This window comes from Vanessa cardui, chromosome 1 (assembly GCF_905220365.1).
Source record: "Vanessa cardui chromosome 1, ilVanCard2.1, whole genome shotgun sequence".
Classification (NCBI taxonomy): domain Eukaryota; kingdom Metazoa; phylum Arthropoda; class Insecta; order Lepidoptera; family Nymphalidae; genus Vanessa; species Vanessa cardui.
In genome coordinates, this window is record NC_061123.1 from 7453454 (window position 1) to 7474216 (window position 20763).

At 31.0% G+C, this 20763-nt stretch overlaps 5 protein-coding genes across 6 annotated transcripts in view; 2 read left to right on the plus strand and 3 right to left on the minus strand.

The window, feature by feature from the left end:
- Positions 1-2732, plus strand: part of LOC124537415 (semaphorin-1A-like) — a 42411-nt gene extending 39679 nt beyond the window's left edge. For both annotated transcript variants that reach the window (XM_047114370.1, XM_047114289.1), the window contains exons 8-11: positions 42-723; positions 897-1216; positions 1597-1786; positions 2038-2732. In XM_047114370.1, coding sequence (XP_046970326.1) covers positions 42-723; positions 897-1216; positions 1597-1786; positions 2038-2260 — 1415 coding nt within the window. In that variant the 3' untranslated portion in view covers positions 2261-2732. The remainder of the gene's footprint in view (positions 1-41; positions 724-896; positions 1217-1596; positions 1787-2037) is intronic.
- A 3861-nt stretch (positions 2733-6593) lies between these two features.
- Positions 6594-8157, minus strand: LOC124529912 (protein ANTAGONIST OF LIKE HETEROCHROMATIN PROTEIN 1-like). Its single transcript, XM_047103853.1, has 2 exons — positions 7777-8157; positions 6594-7508 (listed from the first exon to the last, which is right to left on the minus strand). Exons 1-2 carry the CDS (start codon positions 8065-8067, stop codon positions 6630-6632), a joined length of 1170 nt encoding a protein of 389 aa, XP_046959809.1. The 5' UTR covers positions 8068-8157; the 3' UTR covers positions 6594-6629.
- Positions 8158-8745: 588 nt separating this feature from the next.
- Positions 8746-13389, minus strand: LOC124544359 (methyltransferase-like 26). Its single transcript, XM_047122879.1, has 3 exons — positions 13017-13389; positions 12269-12945; positions 8746-9018 (listed from the first exon to the last, which is right to left on the minus strand). The coding sequence occupies exons 1-2, from the start codon at positions 13133-13135 to the stop codon at positions 12306-12308; spliced, it is 759 nt and encodes a 252-aa protein (XP_046978835.1). The 5' UTR covers positions 13136-13389; the 3' UTR covers positions 8746-9018; positions 12269-12305.
- LOC124544353 (zinc finger BED domain-containing protein 4-like) lies at positions 9025-12288 on the plus strand. Its single transcript, XM_047122867.1, has 2 exons — positions 9025-9335; positions 9614-12288. Exon 2 carries the CDS (start codon positions 9620-9622, stop codon positions 11561-11563), a length of 1944 nt encoding a protein of 647 aa, XP_046978823.1. The 5' UTR covers positions 9025-9335; positions 9614-9619; the 3' UTR covers positions 11564-12288.
- Positions 13390-14795: 1406 nt separating the features above from the next.
- Positions 14796-20613, minus strand: LOC124530660 (GPI ethanolamine phosphate transferase 1). Its single transcript, XM_047104913.1, has 12 exons — positions 20266-20613; positions 19740-20192; positions 19528-19658; positions 18977-19182; positions 18084-18585; positions 17493-17668; positions 17238-17422; positions 16427-16653; positions 16139-16332; positions 15869-15976; positions 15528-15719; positions 14796-15093 (listed from the first exon to the last, which is right to left on the minus strand). The coding sequence occupies exons 1-12, from the start codon at positions 20460-20462 to the stop codon at positions 14848-14850; spliced, it is 2817 nt and encodes a 938-aa protein (XP_046960869.1). The 5' UTR covers positions 20463-20613; the 3' UTR covers positions 14796-14847.
- Between the last annotated feature and the right edge of the window lie 150 nt (positions 20614-20763).

Sequence of the window (20763 nt, forward strand, 5' to 3'; positions counted from 1 at the left end):
AATTTGAAACCAATTCGTAATGATGTAAATTTATTTTGCAGAGGCAACGACTGAAATAATAAACGGGGTTTACGGCAGTGGTAGCAGTCGAAATGATATTGTGTACGCAGTTTTTACCACTCCACAAAATGCCATAGGTGGGTCGGCTGTGTGTGCATTTGCTATGAGAGATATTTTAGATGCATTCGAAGGTCCATTTAAAGGACAAAAAAATATGAACTCGAACTGGTTGGCGCTGCCCAAAGAAAAAGTGCCACAACCACAACCAGGGTCATGCGTTGAGGATAGTCGGACACTCTCCGATTCAGCTATTAATTTCATAAAAACACACCCACTTATGAATAAAGCTGTCACGTCATTTTTGGCACGACCCATCCTCCTCAGAGTAAGTTTGCAGTACAGATTTTCAGCGATTGCAATTCACCCACAAGTGCAATCGATGAACGGAAACAAATACGATGTTATGTATGTTGGTACTGATGACGGGAGAGTCATCAAGGCTGTAAATGTAGCCTCTAATGAAGGCGTTTTCGATGCCAGTATGGATGAGTATAGCAAAAATCCTGTAAGAACAGCTATAATATCCGAAGTCCAAGTCCTTCCGGTGGGTGTGCCTGTGAAACAAATGCATGTCGCTCTAACTACCGAGAAATTAATCGTTGCATCCGGTGACATGATAAAAGCCGTTACATTATCACATTGTTCCAACATCCAATCATGCAGGTACAATATTATTGTTTCATTTTCTATATTATTTAAAATTATTTTTGAAAAGATTAAATTAAGAGTAATTTATCATAGAGTTATATAATTATCCTAATATCAGAACATTAATGAACTATATGGTTTTACATTTTAAGCGATTACTTAATGTATTAATTTATTTGACATTGCAGGGAATGCGTATCTCTACAGGATCCACATTGCGCTTGGGATTCGAAACAACAACAATGCTCCTGGGTTGGTAATAGACAATTTCCCAATCCTGAGAGATTTTTACAAAATATAGAAAATGGAAAGACTGAAATATGCAACAAACTTCCCGCCCTCTTGCCGGGCGACCGTCATACAAACAGAAACCCGGCTACGAAGAAACCATCGCAAACTGAAGCGAACAAACCGACTAACGACTTCCAAAATGAAATTTTAATAGAAGTCGTTGAAACGAATGTTTTAACTGAAGATAAAAGTTCGAGCAACAATAAGCACGAAACAGGTTGGTAGACGAGCCTGACTAATACCGAATCGGGTTTAATATGTTATTTTTTTGTATAATGAATACTTTGAAAGAGATTTTGGTATAAAAAAACCTTAAAAGATGAATGTCAAGCAGATTGAAACATAGTATTTATGTTTTAAATCTGCCTGCTATTTCTGTAATAAAAAGGTTATATTTAAAAATAGAAACCTAAGTACTTCGATCGCGTGTTTTATATTCAATTGCGGTGCGCTGGAAATATTTTTTAATAATCTTCATAAATTGCTTTAATAAGTGAACCTAGTCTCTGTACGAGATAATATTACTTTTTCTTAATCTTAATGTAAGACAAGAATTTAATGTATAAAATAAATAAATAATTATTTCTCTATCTTCAGATCATCTAACAGTGGAAGCAGCCGACGGAAATATCTACAGCGCGCAGGCTTTATTGACAGCGGTGGTAGCGTCGTGTTTGATTACGCTCATGGTGGGCTTTGTTATTGGTTATTTATTTTCCCGGCGATTTCGACACCCTTTTTTCACGGATACTTCACCGTTCAATGAACAACACAATCACCTAAACAGGTAATTACCTAATTTTATTTTTAATTCATCCATCATCCGCCGTCACTTTCCTAATATATTAGGAAAGTGACGGCTTTTACATTCGTTTCACCCTAGATAGTAAAAAATATTATAAGGTACAGTTATACGTATTTAATCTAAATACAAAACATGTTTTTGGTAACCCGAAATTAACCACTAATTAATTTCAATTACAAATTCAAAGTTAAAACTGTTTTAAATAAAAATAAATTTTCTTTTGTTTTTTATAGGCTAAGCCCTTTGGAGACGCCACTGAACGTTAACTCGGGGTACATGCCACCAAGATCAAAGAACGTTAATATGGTAGCCAATGTATGCCCGCTGGCAAAGCAAGATAACCTGCATTTAGAATTAGGGAAGGAACGTACGCTTGACCTACGAAACTCTACCGAGTCTCTGGACAAAGACTTAAAATGTGGAACCTTACAGAAAGTGAAAAAGACTTACATTTGAAACCTAACTCAACAAACTGTATACGGTAGCATTACTAAGTGACATTGACAGTTTGTGCGTCGTGAGTGCCAAGTCAACCGAGTCAGTCGGCTAGGACAGTGTGTTCGGTATATTTGTGTGAGAACTTTTGATTTTTGTAAATATTGCGTTGCATCTGTGTACAGTTTACATTTATCAAATAAGACTTCTGTTTTTTACCGCACATTGCATTTAAATGTTACGATACTAAAAAGTTTTTAACTTTTTCTTTTATTATGACTTTAAACATCGTTTGTAAATCCATACCATATGATGTAATATGTATTGTTGAAATACCCTGTAGTTTTAATGTTATGGAGATTATCGTAACTAGTGACATGCTATTACATTTCAATAGAAATTGTCCAAAATGTATACATAATATGTTAATTAATTTATACATGTGGAAAATAGTAATATCATGCCAGATTTAACTAAAATCGATGTCATTCTACACTTAGGGTAGACCGAGGCGAATCGGATCACAGGGCGAATCGGATCAAATTAAGAATTTTTTTGATAATTCAAATATCGCATTCACATAGAAAACACACAACCGGTGTTTTGCGTCCCTCCTCTCACCCTGCACCTCCCGGCATAAGTAGTATTTCGATCTCGCTTGTGAATCAATGACGAATCCGCTCGTTATCGACTTGGTCGTTTGTGTGTTTCGCAATTTTGGCCCTCATCTAAGGTACGTACTTACGATTTATTTGTGTCATATTACGGATTTGTTTTAAAACTTAACCACATTGGTTTATATTGTTAAGCAGGGTGTCTATATTAAAGAACCAATTTGCTTTTGAATGTAACCTTAGAGGTTAACGACTAAAACATTTATTTCAAAAGTCTTAATTATGGGGCTAATCGGATCATATCGTCAGGGGCGAATTGGATCACACTTTTAAACTGATTTATTAAATTTTTAAGGTTATTGATTCAATTTTTTTTTATTGTAGATGGTTTGCACGATCACAAGAAACCTTTGATACATCTGATACTGTTGGTAATGCGACAAAAGGCTTCAAAAAGACAGGAATATTTCCATTAAAAGCCAATGCAATATCTGACTACAAGTTCATCGGCGATCAAGAGTCAGACATGATCAGACAAATGTAAGCTTTCAGATGACACACAATGTCATCCGAAAGTTCACAACAATCTGACAAAGCCCAGTCTTCCACCTGAATAGATGTAGGACAAAATAAGACGAAGAATAAAGCAACGCTATAAAAATTAAGAATTCATCAGAGAATACAGAGAGTGTCAAGTACCCCAAGTTAAATCTACGAGTTACTAACAGGTGCAGCGACAAGCCCAATCCTCAAGTGTCCAAGCCACAAATACAAAACCCCTTGATAATATAGTGCCATCCACAAGTTCACAACAATTTGACGAAGCCCAGCCTTCTATCTGTCCTGTAATAATTAAATAAATTCTTCCATCACCTTAAAGTCTCCAGTTGCTTCTCAAAGATGTTTTTATGAATTTCAAAACTGTTCTTGCATTTAACATCACCTCAGAATAAGACTACTCTTCTCAAAAGAGAAACAAAAAAGAAATTTAAGGTAGACAATAAAACCAAGGAAAATAAGGAAAAGTTTGTCTGCAAAGAAAATACTTTGAAGAAGATGAAGAATAAAACAAAGCAAAATATAAAAATTAAGAGTTCATCTGCAAAGCAGAGAGACTGGCAATGCATTTACTGTTACGAAATATTCGTGAATCCACCCACAGAGGATTGGATACAGTGCAATGCCTGCGAAGAATGGTGTCACGAAAATTGTGCTGATATGGGGGGAGATAAGGACCACATATATCTGAATTATGTGTCGATAATTAAAATTGATCCCATTATTAATTTTTTACTGATTCCAAAGCTATACTATTAAGAAACTTAAAGTTTTATTAAATAATGTGTACGATCCGATTCACCCCGAAAATTGGGGCGATTCGGATATTTTTGTTTTTTTTGTTTTTAGTACCTAATTAAGAGAATATATTTATGATTTAAATTTTCCAATGTTTATTTTAGAGCCGATTGTTACTTTTGACATTTTAATTAATAAAAATAACATTATATAATCATTTAGTATGATTTTCTCAACTTCAAAGAAAAAGTGATCCGATTCGCCTCGGTCTACCCTACTATAGTAATAAAAAGTTAGGTTTTTTTTTCAAAAATTGCAATTTCGCAAAATTATGTGTATAATTTAAAGTTACTTTGGATATTTTCTATTCAAATGTTCTATATAGATTTAATACTAAAGACAATCGTCGCTGAGGATTATCTCTTTCCGCTGTTGATTGTGATGACCAAAGGAAGCCTATAAGTATTGATTGTCAGTTCAGTATTAAATCTATAAGTAATACATTCCAGACTTTAGATGTTTAGTAATATTCGCAGAGCAGCTCTTTGTTGTAAATATAATTGTGTATATAAAGCTATTATAGCGATTGGGCTTAAGTACCTCGACATAGAGATCGCAAAAAAAATATTGAATTGAAAAAACTCTAGGTAATTACGTAGACAAATTCGAACATTTAATCAATACAAATATTGTTGCGAGCAGTTTAAGAAACGGCCATTAACTGTTTTTGAAAGTCATTAAAATGAATATATAAAATTTGTTAAAGTAATATAAATTTATGACTATATAAAATTGCTGTGCTAACTGCATAGTGCCTTGTAGGTTGCCAATCTAGTGCCTAATGTAATCTAGGATTCATCAGGAAGAGAATATATAGTTACTTGTTCTACTGTTCTCTGTTTAAAGCTTATAAGCTTTGACAAACCCGTATTTATTACATAACAAAATTAGTTTTTAAATAGTTTTATATGGCTTATTCTGCTGACCTTAGTAATATTTATTCATAAGCAACGGTCTAAGTTTTACACCATCCTATTCTATGCGTTTCTATGTCGGTTATTATTTTAACTAATTTTAATGACTAAACTTTTTGTCCTAAAACATGACTTTGAATGTTAGGCTGATGAAACCACCAGAGATCTAAAAATTATAAAATATTCCCACCGTGAAACAATCAAAGTTGTTAGATAAGCGGAAACGATTTCTCCGTCTTCTTGCTATGTAAACTTTAGAAAGAGTTCTATTATTATAGTTATAGATGAGGCGAAATAAACTCTTTAAAATCATAGGAAATTTTTATTTTTAAAACTTTTATATTTTATAGATAAGTAATGAAACAGATGAAACATGTCAATACTAAACTTTTTGCAAGAAATTGTTACTGGAACACGACCTACATATATTGTACATACATTCAGATTAAATTCATTGTACTGTATACAACGGAATATGTATTATTTATATTCTTTGTAATAAATACATTTAAATATTGTCCGATTTTATCAATTTTCCTTGGTATTTTTGTAGTCAAATATAAGTTTTACGAAAATTGAAAGACTTTTAATACGTATGTAAACAATAAATATGAATTAACCCAGAAATTATTAAAATATTATCAAGTAAGTCCAAAAATTTGTATAAATTATAACGAGACATGCCTTGGGTTATCAGCCGTGGGCTGTTTCTTTACTTGGTAACATAAAAAGTATAGAAAAGCTTTTATCACCAGCAATTGACTTTGTCTCTGGGGTTTCTGCACTGCCTTACGTCAGGTAAATGGTGTTGTGTAAATTATATGTAACCGATAGTTCGATCAATACGCCCCAACCACGAGATTGGATATAGAAGATCGAATGTGCTCTTACATGTTATAGGCTCACTCCAAAGTTAGAATTTAGCAGCACAGAGCAGCGTTTGATGCAACAAAGTGGTATTTAAGGGTTAAATTAACTAATGTTTGCTCATTTTTGAACAATAAAGTTAAGGACTTTTGTAAATAATTGATAAAATGAAGGTGAAGGTTTGTGGGCTAAGTTTTATAAATTTTACGTACAAGTAATACCAGTAATAAATAAATGCACGTAAAAAAAAGACTATGATATGCGATATGATGTAAAAGTGCAGTACAATCATAGACCACTTTTATCAATTTTAAATTATTTTGATTATATCTTAAATAGCATAAATAATAAAGCATACTACTATAAAAGTATTGCTTTGATTGTTTGAAATTGCTTAAGATAACTCTTAGACAATATATCAATACAATTATTAATAATGTGAAAGTAACACTATCACAAATATAAAGAAGTTGACTTTTAAACATACCTGAAAGTTATGAGCCACAAAAACATGCAGGCATAAACAATAATTTGTGTATTAACAACTACACCTAATATATTTTTCTCCATTACTAAATTTTTTATAAATAAATACAATTTTGTAAAATAAAAATGAAATTATATTAAAAATATTCTAGGTTAATATTGCAAATTTTGAATATAATTTATGTAATTACATAAAAATTGTCGCTTCTCAAGTGCTGTGGTCACAACATTGGTGTCAATTGTAATCCCTTCATCGTTTGATACAGCTTCTTCTTTTACGGGACTACCTTCATGAAGAAGAATAAAATTGTGCAAAACACAAGCTGCATATATTAAAGCAGTGATAGATTCTGGTTTGCTTATATCTATATGGTTTAATTTCATAAATTTACCCCGTAAAATTTCAAAAGCTTGATTAATATATGAGTGGGCTTTCCAATGTATTTCATTAAATTTCATTTCTTCACTTGTTAAGAGTTCATCGCTAGTAAATGGTGTCATTAAATTTCTTCTTAACTTGTAATCTGAATCACCAAGGATATGATTGTCCAAGTCTAAAAAGTTCTTAAGCTCATGTGCTAATTGACTTTCTTTAAAAACTTTTCCTTTTTTTGTATTACCAATTTCTCCCACATGTATATCAGTGAACATAAGTGTTTCATCACAAACAGCTTGGAGGAGAATAAATTCTGGTTTATCTTTCATTTTCCTTTTTGAACCAATTTTGAGTCTACATGCATCGATAAAACCCACACAGTTTGGAAATCCATATCGGCTATTAACTTTCACTCTAGTCACATGCTGTTCCTCTAAAGACGGCCAATTGATAAATTGATACCTCTGTTCTGATAATAAATTAGCAATCTCATGAAATATATAACTGATAGAAGATTTGTGCAGACCAAACTTTTCTCCAACTTCTTTAAATGAGGAGTTACTGGCTAGAAGCCATAGAAATACATGAATCTTTTTATCAAATGGAACAATTGAACTACTGGGCTTTACATATTCTTTCAAAAACATAATTAAAGCCTGAAAAAAAATACAAAAAAGAAATCACTTACCAGCTAGTACTGATAGAAAGTTATACAACTATACACATTTGTGTCTTTCAACAATTCTTTTCATTTTAAAATAAAACAATTGGCTTAAAGTTAAATCTACTACAATTAATCTACATAAAAGCAATGGAGCCATTGTTTTTCCATTGTAGCATTTGCAATAATATAAAAAAAAAAATTTAGGCTGTTGGAAGATCCAATCATAAAAAATAATCTTATTATATTTTATTTCAACTTACTTGTACAGTAGCTTTCCTCATTTTAAATTTTTCAATATACTCTTGATCTGAAAATTTTTTTACAATTTTTTCATAAAAATGTCTACCTTCGCGCAAACTTTTGACAAATCTTCCTGATGCTAAAGGGGAAACTTGATTATGTTCTTTGAGTAGAATATCATTGACACAAGTAACATTTTCAAAATTTTCATTAACAACATTAGCCGTGGCAACTATAAGCCTGTTCATTGTTGAGACATTATCATCCAAAAACAATTCAGTTACAAATTCAGTTGCGAAGTTACTCAACATATTTAGTTTTTTAGTAAAATACTTATTATCTTATTTAATAAACATTAAAATAGTATAAATTAAAAAACTATATACTATTTTTGACAGACTTGACAGTTATCAGTTAAAGATCTGTCATCTTTCAGACCAACAATTTGACAATTTTGACATAAAAGTTGACTTTTTTTAAGGGTATGATGTGTCGGGGAAACACTATTTTTTTTACTTGCGCCACTAAATTAAAATTCAAAAATTAATGGGTAGTTGTTGACTCATTGTAATTACCAAATAATTAGCTAAACTAAAATATATATATTTTAAAAAAATAAATTAGGAGTGTTATATAATTTGTTTTTATTACATGAAATTTATAATAAAAATTATAAAAGAAGAAATGTTAACTCATATAAATAGTGTCTAATAGCGCATTTCTTACAATTTATAAATGATTGAACTTTTATTAAACATTTCAGTAAATATAACGAAGGGTCTTTCTTTTGGCAGAATATTTGCTTGAATACGATATTATGATAACCATTAATTAACTTTCCCTATCTATGCGCAACGACAAATTAATACATCTTGGAACAAGAATAATTCTCATTCCTCATTCCCATTCTCATTCATATTGACATAGGTTATCCTGACATTATCAAATGTATTCTTTATGTGTTTTCAATATATAAAAAAAAAACTAGGTTTGAAAGTTAATAATTTGTTTATTAAGAAGTTCAAAATGTTGAATTCCATTACTAACTTAATTATTCTATAATAATAGAAAAAAATAAAATAAACTTTTTAAGTTTAAAATTTGCAATTTACTTATTAACCATATCAAATAGTAGTAAATCTAATAATTGTAACTCATTTTTAATTGTAAGAAGCGGATTAAAAAATATCCTCAGCATTATTTTATTCCAGTCAGTATGTTTTAAAATATTTAAGAACACAATATATTTTGGTGGTTTTAAGTAATGTCCGACCGAACTTTCGGTTTCGGTTTCGGTTTCGGCCGAGTTTCGGCCAAAAATCAAGTTTCGGCTGCAGTTTCGGTTTCGGCCAAAATCGGCCGAAACTTTTGCCGAAACCGAAACTTATCTCGCAAGGTCACGCACGTTCGCATAACTTCGTTTTTCGCGGCAAAGCTGTGTCGTAAGCCGTCGGCTCTGTTCGGGAATCGTCGTGTGCCGTTCGGATAGCTCCGTAGTAATGCAATAAAACTTAGTCAGTGCGTGTGCGTCCGACGGAAACATTATTTGGAGGTTATGTTTTGATGGAACTGATAACATGTAAGTTTTTGTTTTGTTTCTGTACTTGAATGATTTATATAGTTAATTAAATAATATTTAATTAAATATTGAATAAATATTGAGTCAATAACTGTTTTGTTGTTATTAACAAATGAAGCCACATGTAAAAAAGAAATTGTAAGTAAGTAAATAAAAAATGTGAAGTGTTTAATTTCATAAATTACATTTTATAGGTAATCTTATTCGAGATTTGTTTTTCATTCCGATGACCTATTGTCCGATTGTTATTGTTACGGTTTTATTTTTAATTGTTTCAGAGTAAAATGTCACAACGAGAAAAAATAAAAAATCCGATTTGGCAGTACTTTGATAAAAGTATCAGTGATACATCAAAAGCTGTTTGCAAGATATGTAACAAGTGCTATTCATTAGGAAGCCACGAAGCAAAAAAACAAACATCACATGGACTGAAGTTGCATTTATCAAAATTTCATGACCATGAATACAGGCAAGTACAAAAACGTGTCTCAGAATTGAATGATTACAAAAGTGAAGCAAAATTGAAACGAACAGACTCGAGTGCATCGTTGAAAAAATCGAGCGCAGATCAGTCAACTCTTGTACAGTCAACTATCTTAAGTTTGACTTCTAAACCTAAAGTTGCACTATGGCCTGATGATCATGAAATTACAAAAAGGATTGACAAAACTATAATGGATCTGATTATCGTGGACATGTTGCCTTATAGTTTGGTGGGAGGTGAAGCATTCCGCCGTCTTAATTTATGGGACCCTCAAGGAACTCGCAAATATCGCTTAAAATCTGAAAAATATTTTAGGACTTCTCTAATGCCCCAAACATATGACAGAATCAAATCAAAAGTACAGGAGTTAATGGCACAGAGTAAGTGGGCAAGTGCTACTACAGACATTTGGACCAACGCGAGTAAAACATGTTCACTTCTTAGCTTCACAGCTCATTTCATCGTTAATGATAAACGTCTTAAAGTGATTTTAGGTGCATGTGTTCTAGAACAAGACCACACCAGTCAATATATCGAAGAAAAATTTACAAGTATGGTAAACGAATGGGGTTTGCAAGGCAAGATTTTTCTAGTCCTACGTGATAATGCCGCTAATATGGTTCGCGCGATGCGTGATCAATATGAATCTGTAGGATGTGTCGCACATACTCTACAGCTCGTAATAAAACAAGCGCTATTTTCAGAAAACGAAATAAAAGACCTCCTAAAGAAATGTAGGAAAATCGTCGGCCATTTCCATCACAGTGAGCCAGCAACCAGGAAATTGAAAGACTGTCAAAAGCAATGTGGATTGCCAGAGCATGCTTTGGTGCAAGACATTGATGTGAGGTGGAACAGCACCTATTTGATGCTGCAACGACTTTTGGAACAAAAAAATGCGGTAAACTTATACTCTGTTGAACATGGTAAGATTGATTCTCTTCAATCAAATGAATGGGTCATTGCAAAGAACCTCACATCCGTATTGTCATTTTTTTATGAAGCCACCCTTGAGTTATCATTTGATAATGCATGCATTTCGATTGTCATACCTTTGATATCGTTATTAAACCGGAAATTGCAAGTTCGCTATGAAAGTGACAACGAAATGATGACCAAGATGAAAAATTCACTATACGAGTCCATGAACAATAGATTTTCATCAGTGAAAAAACTCCCTTCGTTGATGGTAGCTACACTATTGGATCCAAGGTTTAAGTCTAAGTACCTCAATTCCAATGAAGTAGACATTGCTGTTACAGAGCTAATATCTTTCTTGACCGAGTCTGAAGGCAACAAAAAATCATCCCGCACCACTGATAATGATAACGCCAATGATTCTGTGGCTTCAACTTCAACATGCGTCCCGCAAGCTCACAGCATACAGCAAGAAAAAGAAAGTCTTTGGGATGTGCACGATAATACGTCTAGTCAAACAGAGACCACAGAATCTGAAGAAGGCACAAAACACTTTCTAAAAGAAAAGATTCAGTCTTACCTATCGGAGCCATTATTACAACGTAATGCTGACATATATAGTTATTGGAACTGCAGTCCATATCCTATATTGAGAAGTGCTGTTTTAAAATATCTTTCAGCTCCACCTACCAGCGTCCCGAGCGAGCAGTTATTCAGTGCAGCTGGCCAAATATACTCGGATCGTCGCAATAATTTACATGGCGAAAATGTAGAAAAACTGCTTTTCATGGCGTACAATATAAGACTTTTCAATTATGAGTATTAATAATACGAAAATCCAAAAAACAACCCTATATTAAGAAGTTTTTATATTTGATTTTTTAATTGTTTTCAATTTAACTGTTTACTATAGTTTAATAGTGAGTTACTTAATTTTAAATATACCTAAGTATAACTGTCCTGTTAATTGTGATCTAGTTAAGTATCTTTGTTATCTTATCTTAAAATATGTGATTTTTGATTATTTTTTTGTTGAGACTGAAACTGAGTGTAAAACTAATTTTAGTTATTATTATTTTTAGGCCTATAAGAGGTACCTAAAAAGACTGATGATTATTCTAAGTACAATCCAAAGTATTAAATAGAAAGATCTCAAAACTTAGTATTTAGTGAAACAGTAACAATTACTTATTTGATTATATTTATATTGTCAACTGACATACAATTTTGCTATGAGAACTTACTTTGAAAAAGTATTAAAAATGTTATTAAGATTTTTTAATATTATATTAAATAAATGATTACAATACAAAAAACTGAATTAATATACTGTGTTTCCACTTCATGCCCTAATTAATGCAAAATAATGGTAAAAAACACCAAATTTCAGTATTTTAAGAAATTTTATACTTGACCATGTGAGTTTCGGTTTCGGTTTCGGTTTCGGCCGAAACTGAAGCCACGGCCGAACATTCGGTTTCGGTTTCGGTTTCGGCCGGAAAACCAGTTTCGGTCGGACACTAGTTTTAAGCAAATATGTATAATAAATTAGGAAATATAATGATTGCTTAGTCCTTCTTCCATATTAAAGTCATGTTGTTTGCAGGCATTTCTATGGTATCTATTAAAGATAAATTATTTTCATCGCCTAGTTTTATAAGATCATTTATGTCTCTTATACCCCATAAAGGATTTCTTTCCCGTAGAGATGCATCAAAAGAAATATTACTTTGAGGTGTTATAACACCATCCTTGCTGTAGGGTCCATAAGTGATCATAAGAGCTTCCGATTTTAAGTAATGCCCAGCATTTTCAAATAACCCAATAGTACATTCATAAGGACTTATATGAATCATATTAGCATTATACATGTAATCAATTGAGTTTTCTTCAAAGCCATAGTGTGATAATTTGTTTTGAATATCAATCATTATAGGTTGAAGAATATTTTTCGTCGGACAGTTTGTAGCATAAAATGATAAACTACCAAATACATTTTTATCAACATCTGATGGTTGAAACTTTACTCCTGGAAAATGAGGTGCAAAATGTGATACATGCTGGCCAGTTCCAGAAGCTATTTCCACAAATAGAGGACTTTCATCTTCAACTTGATCTATATCACATATAATGAATCTTTTTAGAACTTGAAGAATAGGATCTTTATTCCTTGAAGCAGCGGGACTAATTAGCTTTTCTCCGTTGTATCTGTGCAAATGAAAACATTGGTTGATATTTACATCGCAAGAAAAATAATAGATATAATGCAATAAACTTACCCCCCAGTGCCATGATTAACGTTAACGTTACAGGCGATATCATTAGTTTTCGACATAGGTCTATTGATTACTTTTTGTATTTGTATGAATAACTTTATATTTAAGCTTTTTTTAAGCATGTAAAAAATCGTATCCTTGTAAATTGCAAAAGACAGTAAAGCACCAGTAAAGCAGATTATTAATATTTCTACTTAATTTATTTCATAGTAACTTTTCTACTTCACGAAAACTGCCTCTATTATTATATATAATGTGATTATATCACTCAGTCAAGTCAAAAATACTTAAAAATTGATGTAGGTACAAAGTAAAATTACTTTCGATTCAATCTAATGACACTTCTGTCAATGTCAATATGCCGGTCCGCCGGGATTTTACTTTTTTAACCTTCAAGTTGTATTTGATTACATAATTATATCTAAAAAAAATAAAATTAAAAGTATTTTAGTTGCCATATTGCGTAATTTGAGTAATATAATAAAACTCATTAATTTGCTGTTCCTGCATAAAAAAAGCAGTGACTTGACCTGCATTCCTTTGCACGTGATATCATTATTTTTATCATTGCATAGTACAAAACAAATTTGCTTACCACTGTCTTTCCCTACGTATGCTTAGATGTTTAAAATTACTCAACAGATATTAATGCGGTTTTTTAAATAGATAGATTGTTTTAAGAGGAGGGTTTTTATGTATAATATATGTTCAATATAGAAGAGACACACTGATCATTTTAGAGGTGTTAAGCAATACAGCGTTAATTCTCATCAAATTAAGTACCTTAAATATATTGAATGAATATTTTCGAAGATATTACAGATTTAAAACGCCGAGACATTGCAATTTGCATTGTCTAACGACAGAAACTCAGTGAACATTGTAAGAAATTCTGTAGTATAGTTAGTATAAGTATTGCACCAGTGCGAAGCCGGAGCGGGTCGCTAGTAGGTATTATATTTTTACTGAGTGAAACTAGTTTTAAAAATAGGACTTCAAATTATGACGAAGCTTTAAAAAAATATTAATTAGATTCAGATGCAACAAGTGCTGTACCTAATCCAAGTCTCAAATCTTGAAAAAAAAGTAAAACTGCTGGAAGTATTTCATTGAAACCTTTGTCTGTGCCTATAAAACATTTATCTATAGCTATTGTTTGTATCGAATGCACAAACTGTTTTAGGAAATTTTCGTTATAGGTTTTATTCTGAACCATGGGGATAAAGAACAGGAGAGGGATAAGGAACTCTTCTGTTAACGCTTTGGGCGCGGGTTCCACAGGTATCAATTTTATCTGTGGTTGTAGTTTAGAGCCTCCTTCCTGCCTTTTAACATTCACCATATTAAATTATTTATATTAAAGTCTTTTTAGAAATTATCAACAATGAGCGAGTTGAATACCGGTAGAATACCGCGCGAGCGAGCGTGACAACATTAGTTTGTTTGGCGCAACCTTTCCTCGCTCAGTAACGAACTATGGATCGAAAAATCGGAGATCTAGTTCGCGTAGTTCATCTGTGGGAGCGACTCTGTCGAACTAGTTCATTCGCGAACTACACAACTCGCAGGAGTCCTGCCCTTCGAGTACAGTATTAACTATATGAAAGCAGTAAGGATAGTCGAAAACAAGTCGAGTCTAAATTATCAAATGAAGCGGCTGTATTCAGTGGCCACTCGAAATTATACTGTATAGCCCAAAAAAAATATGATAATAATTACTTTTAAGATGTAATTTATAATCCTTAACAGCATTCGACGAAAGTAAAAAAAAATACAATATGGTACAATATCATAATAATTTATTTAGTATGAAGTACTAAGATACAAAACTACTCTACAATATCTTCTTTCTTGTTTTAAAAACTTTGTTTATTAAATTAAATACTTCAATTTCGGTCAATACTTTCGCAATTTGATTAATCAAAACAATAAATAGGGTTATAACTTGTACTATGACAAACTGAGATATAGATGTGCCTATCTCAAGCCAACTTCCAATGTTTTTAACATGGAAGAGCATGTAGAGCCCCATTATGTTTGAAAATATTAGGACAATCATATTTAAATAACCAACTGGAGCCTGAAAGAAAAACAGATAATATGTAAATGTTACTGGCAATGATGTTGTAGTAAACAGATATGTTATTAACGAGTAAGAAGTGAACACTAGAAAACGTCAAGTGAACACTAGAAAACGTCCTAATTGGGACGTTTGTCTTAAGTTGTTTTAACAAGTAATACGTTATAATACATCATAATTACGTAGAAATACGTTTTGCGTAATTAAAACATCTAGTTATCCCTTTTACTTTTAACGAAATGTAAAAATAAACTAAAATAAATGGTCCTCGACGCGGCACACTTTTTTCTGTTGTTTAATATGGATGGATGGATATAAAATATCTGTTTATTAAAATATCATTGGTTACTGGATAATTTGACTCATTATTGCAATATATCTAAGTATAACAAAGAATACATACGAGCCAAATAAAATCTATTAAGAATACCAACCTTTGTTAGATGTTGAATTGCTCTAAAAGTACAAGCTACACATAAGAATGGAGATAATGTCTTTAGTAAAATTAATGTTGTAATTACAAAAGGTTGGAATGAACTAGTAAAGCACAGAACCCATCTCACTTCGAATGAATTGAGAGATGCTATATTTCCAGTTCCAAAGTATGCTAAAATTATGTATAAAGTCTGTATATACAAATAAGGAAAATACTCATTATTTATTGAAATTTTTAAAAATTGAAAGATGCATGTTATGAATAATTAACTAGCTGTTTGCGTGTTTTAAATAAGTTTTAAGTAAGTGAATATATTTTGAAAAAAGTAGTAAAGGATACAAAAAAGAAAGCTCTTCTGAAGTCGTGACTGTTTATACTTCTTCCAATAGGAGCTAACCCTTTTTCACTGCCTCTAATAACATCTACTTCAAAGTCACAATCGGAAATCTGGAAAAAATAATTGTAATTGTATTTTGTTAGGTATGAATAAATTATAGATTTAGTATTAATTCAACAGAAATATTGGTAATGTACAAATAATTACAAATAAAAGTTAAAGTACCATGTTGGGTGTCATTTTAAGTTGTTATGAACATGATAATTACATACCTTAATTTTTCCTTCATCAAGGAGTTCGAATTCAATGAACATCCAACAATTTACATTTATTATTAAAGTAAGCATAAATAAACCTTCATGAGCCACCGATAATAGTAGATAAAAATTAAGTATAGAAGCATTAATACCAATAAGTCTGTTCATAATCTTTTTTGAATAAAACATTGGGACTATGGGTAATATTACTGAAACGAAAAGTATTAAGTTAAATACAGATGAACTTGTTAAATTATAACATAAAACATATATACTAAAAAAACACCATATTGAATAATATACCTGCTATGATCCAGCATAACAAATGAAGGCTCTGCGAAAGTGGTGCTTTTGTTTCAAACCTTTTTGATTGTAAATATATAACCAGGCAGGAAATGAAGAGAAGAAACTGTTGTCCAATAGTTATAATAATCTCTCTCCGAAGCAATTCGTTTTCAAAATTAACATTTAATAAATATTTCTTAATGTATAACATATGTAAAACCAACCAAATCAATGCAGCCAGTATACTGAAATATAAAATAGTGTTTTGTTACATCTGATTTATTTTATATTTGTTATTTTATTTTCAAAGATAGTAAATATTTTTCTATTTTCAGTAAAGGCATAGAAGCGGGCAATTAGCGTGTGGGTTACTTAGTGAAATCAAAGTGTAGTATAATTAAACCAATTTTAAATCACTTATAAATTAAGTTGAATGAAAAATCGAGTTGGTCTTATTAGAGATAATACATTAAACTAAGTAATAATTCGTACTTTAAATCGCATTCTTCCTATAATGCGTAAAATAAAAATGTATTTTTTTTATTTTATGCATCATTCTCTATGTAAGTACAATATTTTATAGCATTAAGATAAAGGTAAAGCAAATGCAAAGTGAGACTTTTAAACCAAACTTAATCTCTATCTTTAGGTAAGATCTACATGTTCTTTCCAGTGCTATCTACACTTTATTTAAACCTATCAAGTATTTTTGCCATACAATTAAGATTTTATCAAAGTCAATCAGTAGTTTTTGACATTAGTAATTATGAATAAATTATTACATATTACTTGTCAACCCATAATAATATATTATTTTAATGTTACTTACACTAATTCAATCCAAACATCTTTCCCCACTACTGGCATGAATGAAAAAATACTAAGTAGCAAGCATCCAATTGTCCATGCTATACTTAATAATTTATTTAAATGTACTGATGATGAGAAGAATGGCCATACACTCATGCCCAAAAGTGGAATACTCAATGCCCATCTGTGAGTTAATGCTAGCCCCTTAAAAGATACATATTATTGGAATAAGTATATATGTATATATTACTAACAGAACATTTTAAAAACTTACCAATAATAGTGATCCAAAAACATAGCATAATACTTCAATACCCAACATGTTCAGTTTTTTATTATTTTTTAACATGCTTAGAGTTTCCAGCCATATATTAAATGGTGATAATGCCAATTTCCAAAGAAAGATTGGCATCAAGAAATAAATATAATACTGCATTGGTAGACTTTGTACTAAAAAAAAGACTGAGGTTATGACTTAAAATGTAACAGCCACAACATCTTACAGCTAGTCAAGAGTGTTCTCTCATGTAAAGGAGATGATAATTCCACCTTATTTGTGTTTGTAAACCTGTATTTGCCAGAATTCTATCGGGCAAATACAGGTTTCATCAAAAAGATTTCTTTCAGCACAGAGCATGAGATGAAAATATTGACGTGAAACTCAGTATTTTCCTGGGTTACCGAGATTCCTAATTGGGAACCCACAGAGCGATTTCATTTCTTTAGCAGATATGCAAATCAATCAGCTGAAAGTAAATATTCAATTTCTTTGGTTCCAACAAATCTTACATCCAACCATCAGATTTGTTGAAACCATTTGGCTTGCACAAATCCTTACCCATATAATGTAATTATTATAACTCACCATATACTATTAAAAATAGTACCACAACTGTTATAATAGAGATATACATTATTGCAGTATCTATTAACTTGCTGATCCTTAGTCTGTACAAATTGTTATAGTTAGAGAAGTCTGCTTGTATAAACATTTTTTGCTTTATTATTACTCTTAACAAATAAAGTATCCAACCCATAAACGAAAGAGTCACTGTGATAAGTAATGGAACTTGATAATAATTGTGATAATAGTTTAGGCCCTTTAAGCTCAAATGCATAATTTCTTCACTTAAACTTATTACTTTTTCGTATTGTCCATCCTTTAACATTTTTTCCATAGTGTTAATAACTTCTTTAACTTTGTTACCATCAAATAATTTAAAAGGCTTGTATATTATCTTAACTGCATTAGCTTCAACATCCAATCTCTTTTTATTGTATTGTGCAATCATTTGCCTGCAGTTGCTATAAATGGCTTTGGCTTTATCTTGCAATGTCATATTAAGGAGTTCAATAGGTAATTGACCCTGAAATTAGATTTTTGACCCTGAATTATATCAAATATTTAAAAATACATTGCCATAACATTCCTTGATAGGGCAAATTACTTCAGGAGTCACTTGATACTTTTAAAATAAAATTAAAATAATGATAGATATATACCACCTGATTGATCATTGTATAAATTAGTCAAAAAATACTTCTGTAGAAAAATAAATTTTTAAATTAAAAATATATATTTTTTGTTTATACAAGTTTCAGTACAGTAACTTTGATGGTGATTCTGTCCAATTATTACTAATCTTTACTAAGAAGTTTTCCAATTAAATTCAAATATTAAGTACACAAAAAATATATTATTTTATAACATTAATTTTCATTACAATATTAAAACTTTTTATATTATGTTATACTTACAATAGAATTAGCTGGTACAGGAATTGAAAGTATAGTAGACATCAATGGTGTTAAATCAGCTTGATTTATATCAAATCTATGTGTAAGAGACATTGAATTAGTCATGAGGTCTAATTTACTTTCTTTGTCTTTAATTTGTTCCACTCCAGAGCCCCATAAAACGTAAGGAGTTTGAGTTTCATGATCATCTCCAGTGCCATGAGAACCTACAATGATATATAAGAAATTTGTTGCTATATATTTGAATATATTTACTTTAATAACATGGTGTCTTTTAAAATTCTGTTGCAGCATCTTACATTTATTTGATTTAATGAGAGTTTATCCAAAATATTATATAAAATAAATCAAATAATACTACACACATGTCTTGATGAATGCAATTGCATGCATGCATTGCTGTATTTTTATACCTAGCCAGCATGACAGGAAAATTATTGATAACAATAAAAATATAACTCTATACTGATAACTTGAGAGTGTGGTATTGGTCCTTAATATATAGTAGGATTATGAAGTATACTTCACACTTAAAATTTAACATTGCCTACCCCAATCAGTCATGCCATGATCCGATGTCATCAAAAATGTAGTTCTTCCATCATTATTGTAGAAGTCTTTGATTAATTTTTCAACTTCCTTTATATGCTCATCTACAAACTTTATAGTTGTCAGAAAGTTTCTGTGAAAGACTTTTCACTATCTTTAAGACATTCAAAATTATGTTTTAACATTATCATCTGACTTTAATTTGTTAACTTACTGTGTTTTTGGTTTGTGTGTATGTCCAGCTGTATCAGTACCTAATAAGTGCAGGAAAAATACAATTTTCTTACTTCTCAGTTTTTCACTAAGAATGTTATCATATTGTGCTTTTTTAAAAAATGATTTAACTTTTGTGAAAACCAAATCATCTAGAAGAGTAGTATTTTTGTTTGAACTAAAAGACTGGTCATAGGGATCAAATTTATCTATGGTAATATGATTTGTAGCTCCTTTTGTGAATATTTCTAATATATCATATGTTCCCCATGCCCATGTGTACAATGTTTGATTGAAAACGGAATCAAAATCAACTGGGTTTTCTTTCCAACCCTTGGCTATTGCAGAAGGATCTTCATAGAAACCTGCAATTATTGCCACATGACCAGGACGTGATTCTGTAGGAACTCGAGTGTTTGATATTCCCCACCTTCCGTGCGTATTTGCTACTTCTCTGGAAAATATTGAAATAATATTTTATAGTTGAACTCATCAAATAACAAAAATAACAAACTTCTGAAATGTACCTGAGATAAGGCATTGTCGTATAATTGACAAATGATTCAGCTCTCAGTCCATCCACGACAAATAGAACTAGACGATCAGCTGGAGCTACATGAGTCGGTTCATATACAACTACATTTTTGACTATCGGCGATTTAAAATATATATCAAAAATAGAAAATAAAAAGACTATATGAATAAAAATTGCTGTTATAAACATAGCTTTAACTAAAATAAATATTTTAGGCTTTGATAGCGTCCATATTGTAACACTTTTGAAATATTATTTTGTAATGTTTTTGTTTTAAAATAATAAAACATCACAAATTTTACTTCACTTTAAAAGCAGTCATGATTCATATTTTTATACTGTTTTGATATGACATAATGACATTGACATATCACTACGTTTGCTATTGTTAAAAAATATATAAACATAATAAAGGTAATTAGTACTGTTATAAATATAATTAGGTTTAAAATACTTTTTAATTTGTCGTAGCGATTTTAATTTTATTTTT

Bases quoted from the DNA above. Each gene is read 5' to 3' on its own strand.
- LOC124529912 (XM_047103853.1), bottom strand. From the start codon at position 8,067: ATGTTGAGTAACTTCGCAACTGAATTTGTAACTGAATTGTTTTTGGAT. The intron at 7,509-7,776 runs GTAAGTTGAAAT...ATTTTTTTTCAG, and splicing joins TGAGGAAAGCTACTGTACAA to GCTTTAATTATGTTTTTGAA.
- LOC124544353 (XM_047122867.1), top strand. From the start codon at position 9,620: ATGTCACAACGAGAAAAAATAAAAAATCCGATTTGGCAGTACTTTGAT.
- LOC124544359 (XM_047122879.1), bottom strand. From the start codon at position 13,135: ATGCTTAAAAAAAGCTTAAATATAAAGTTATTCATACAAATACAAAAA. The intron at 12,946-13,016 runs GTAAGTTTATTG...TCATTTGCACAG, and splicing joins GTTAATCATGGCACTGGGGG to ATACAACGGAGAAAAGCTAA.
- LOC124530660 (XM_047104913.1), bottom strand. From the start codon at position 20,462: ATGTTTATAACAGCAATTTTTATTCATATAGTCTTTTTATTTTCTATT. The intron at 18,586-18,976 runs GTAAGTATAACA...ATCTAATTTCAG, and splicing joins CTGTACCAGCTAATTCTATT to GGTCAATTACCTATTGAACT. The intron at 15,720-15,868 runs GTATCCTTTACT...TTGTATATACAG, and splicing joins TCAGAAGAGCTTTCTTTTTT to ACTTTATACATAATTTTAGC.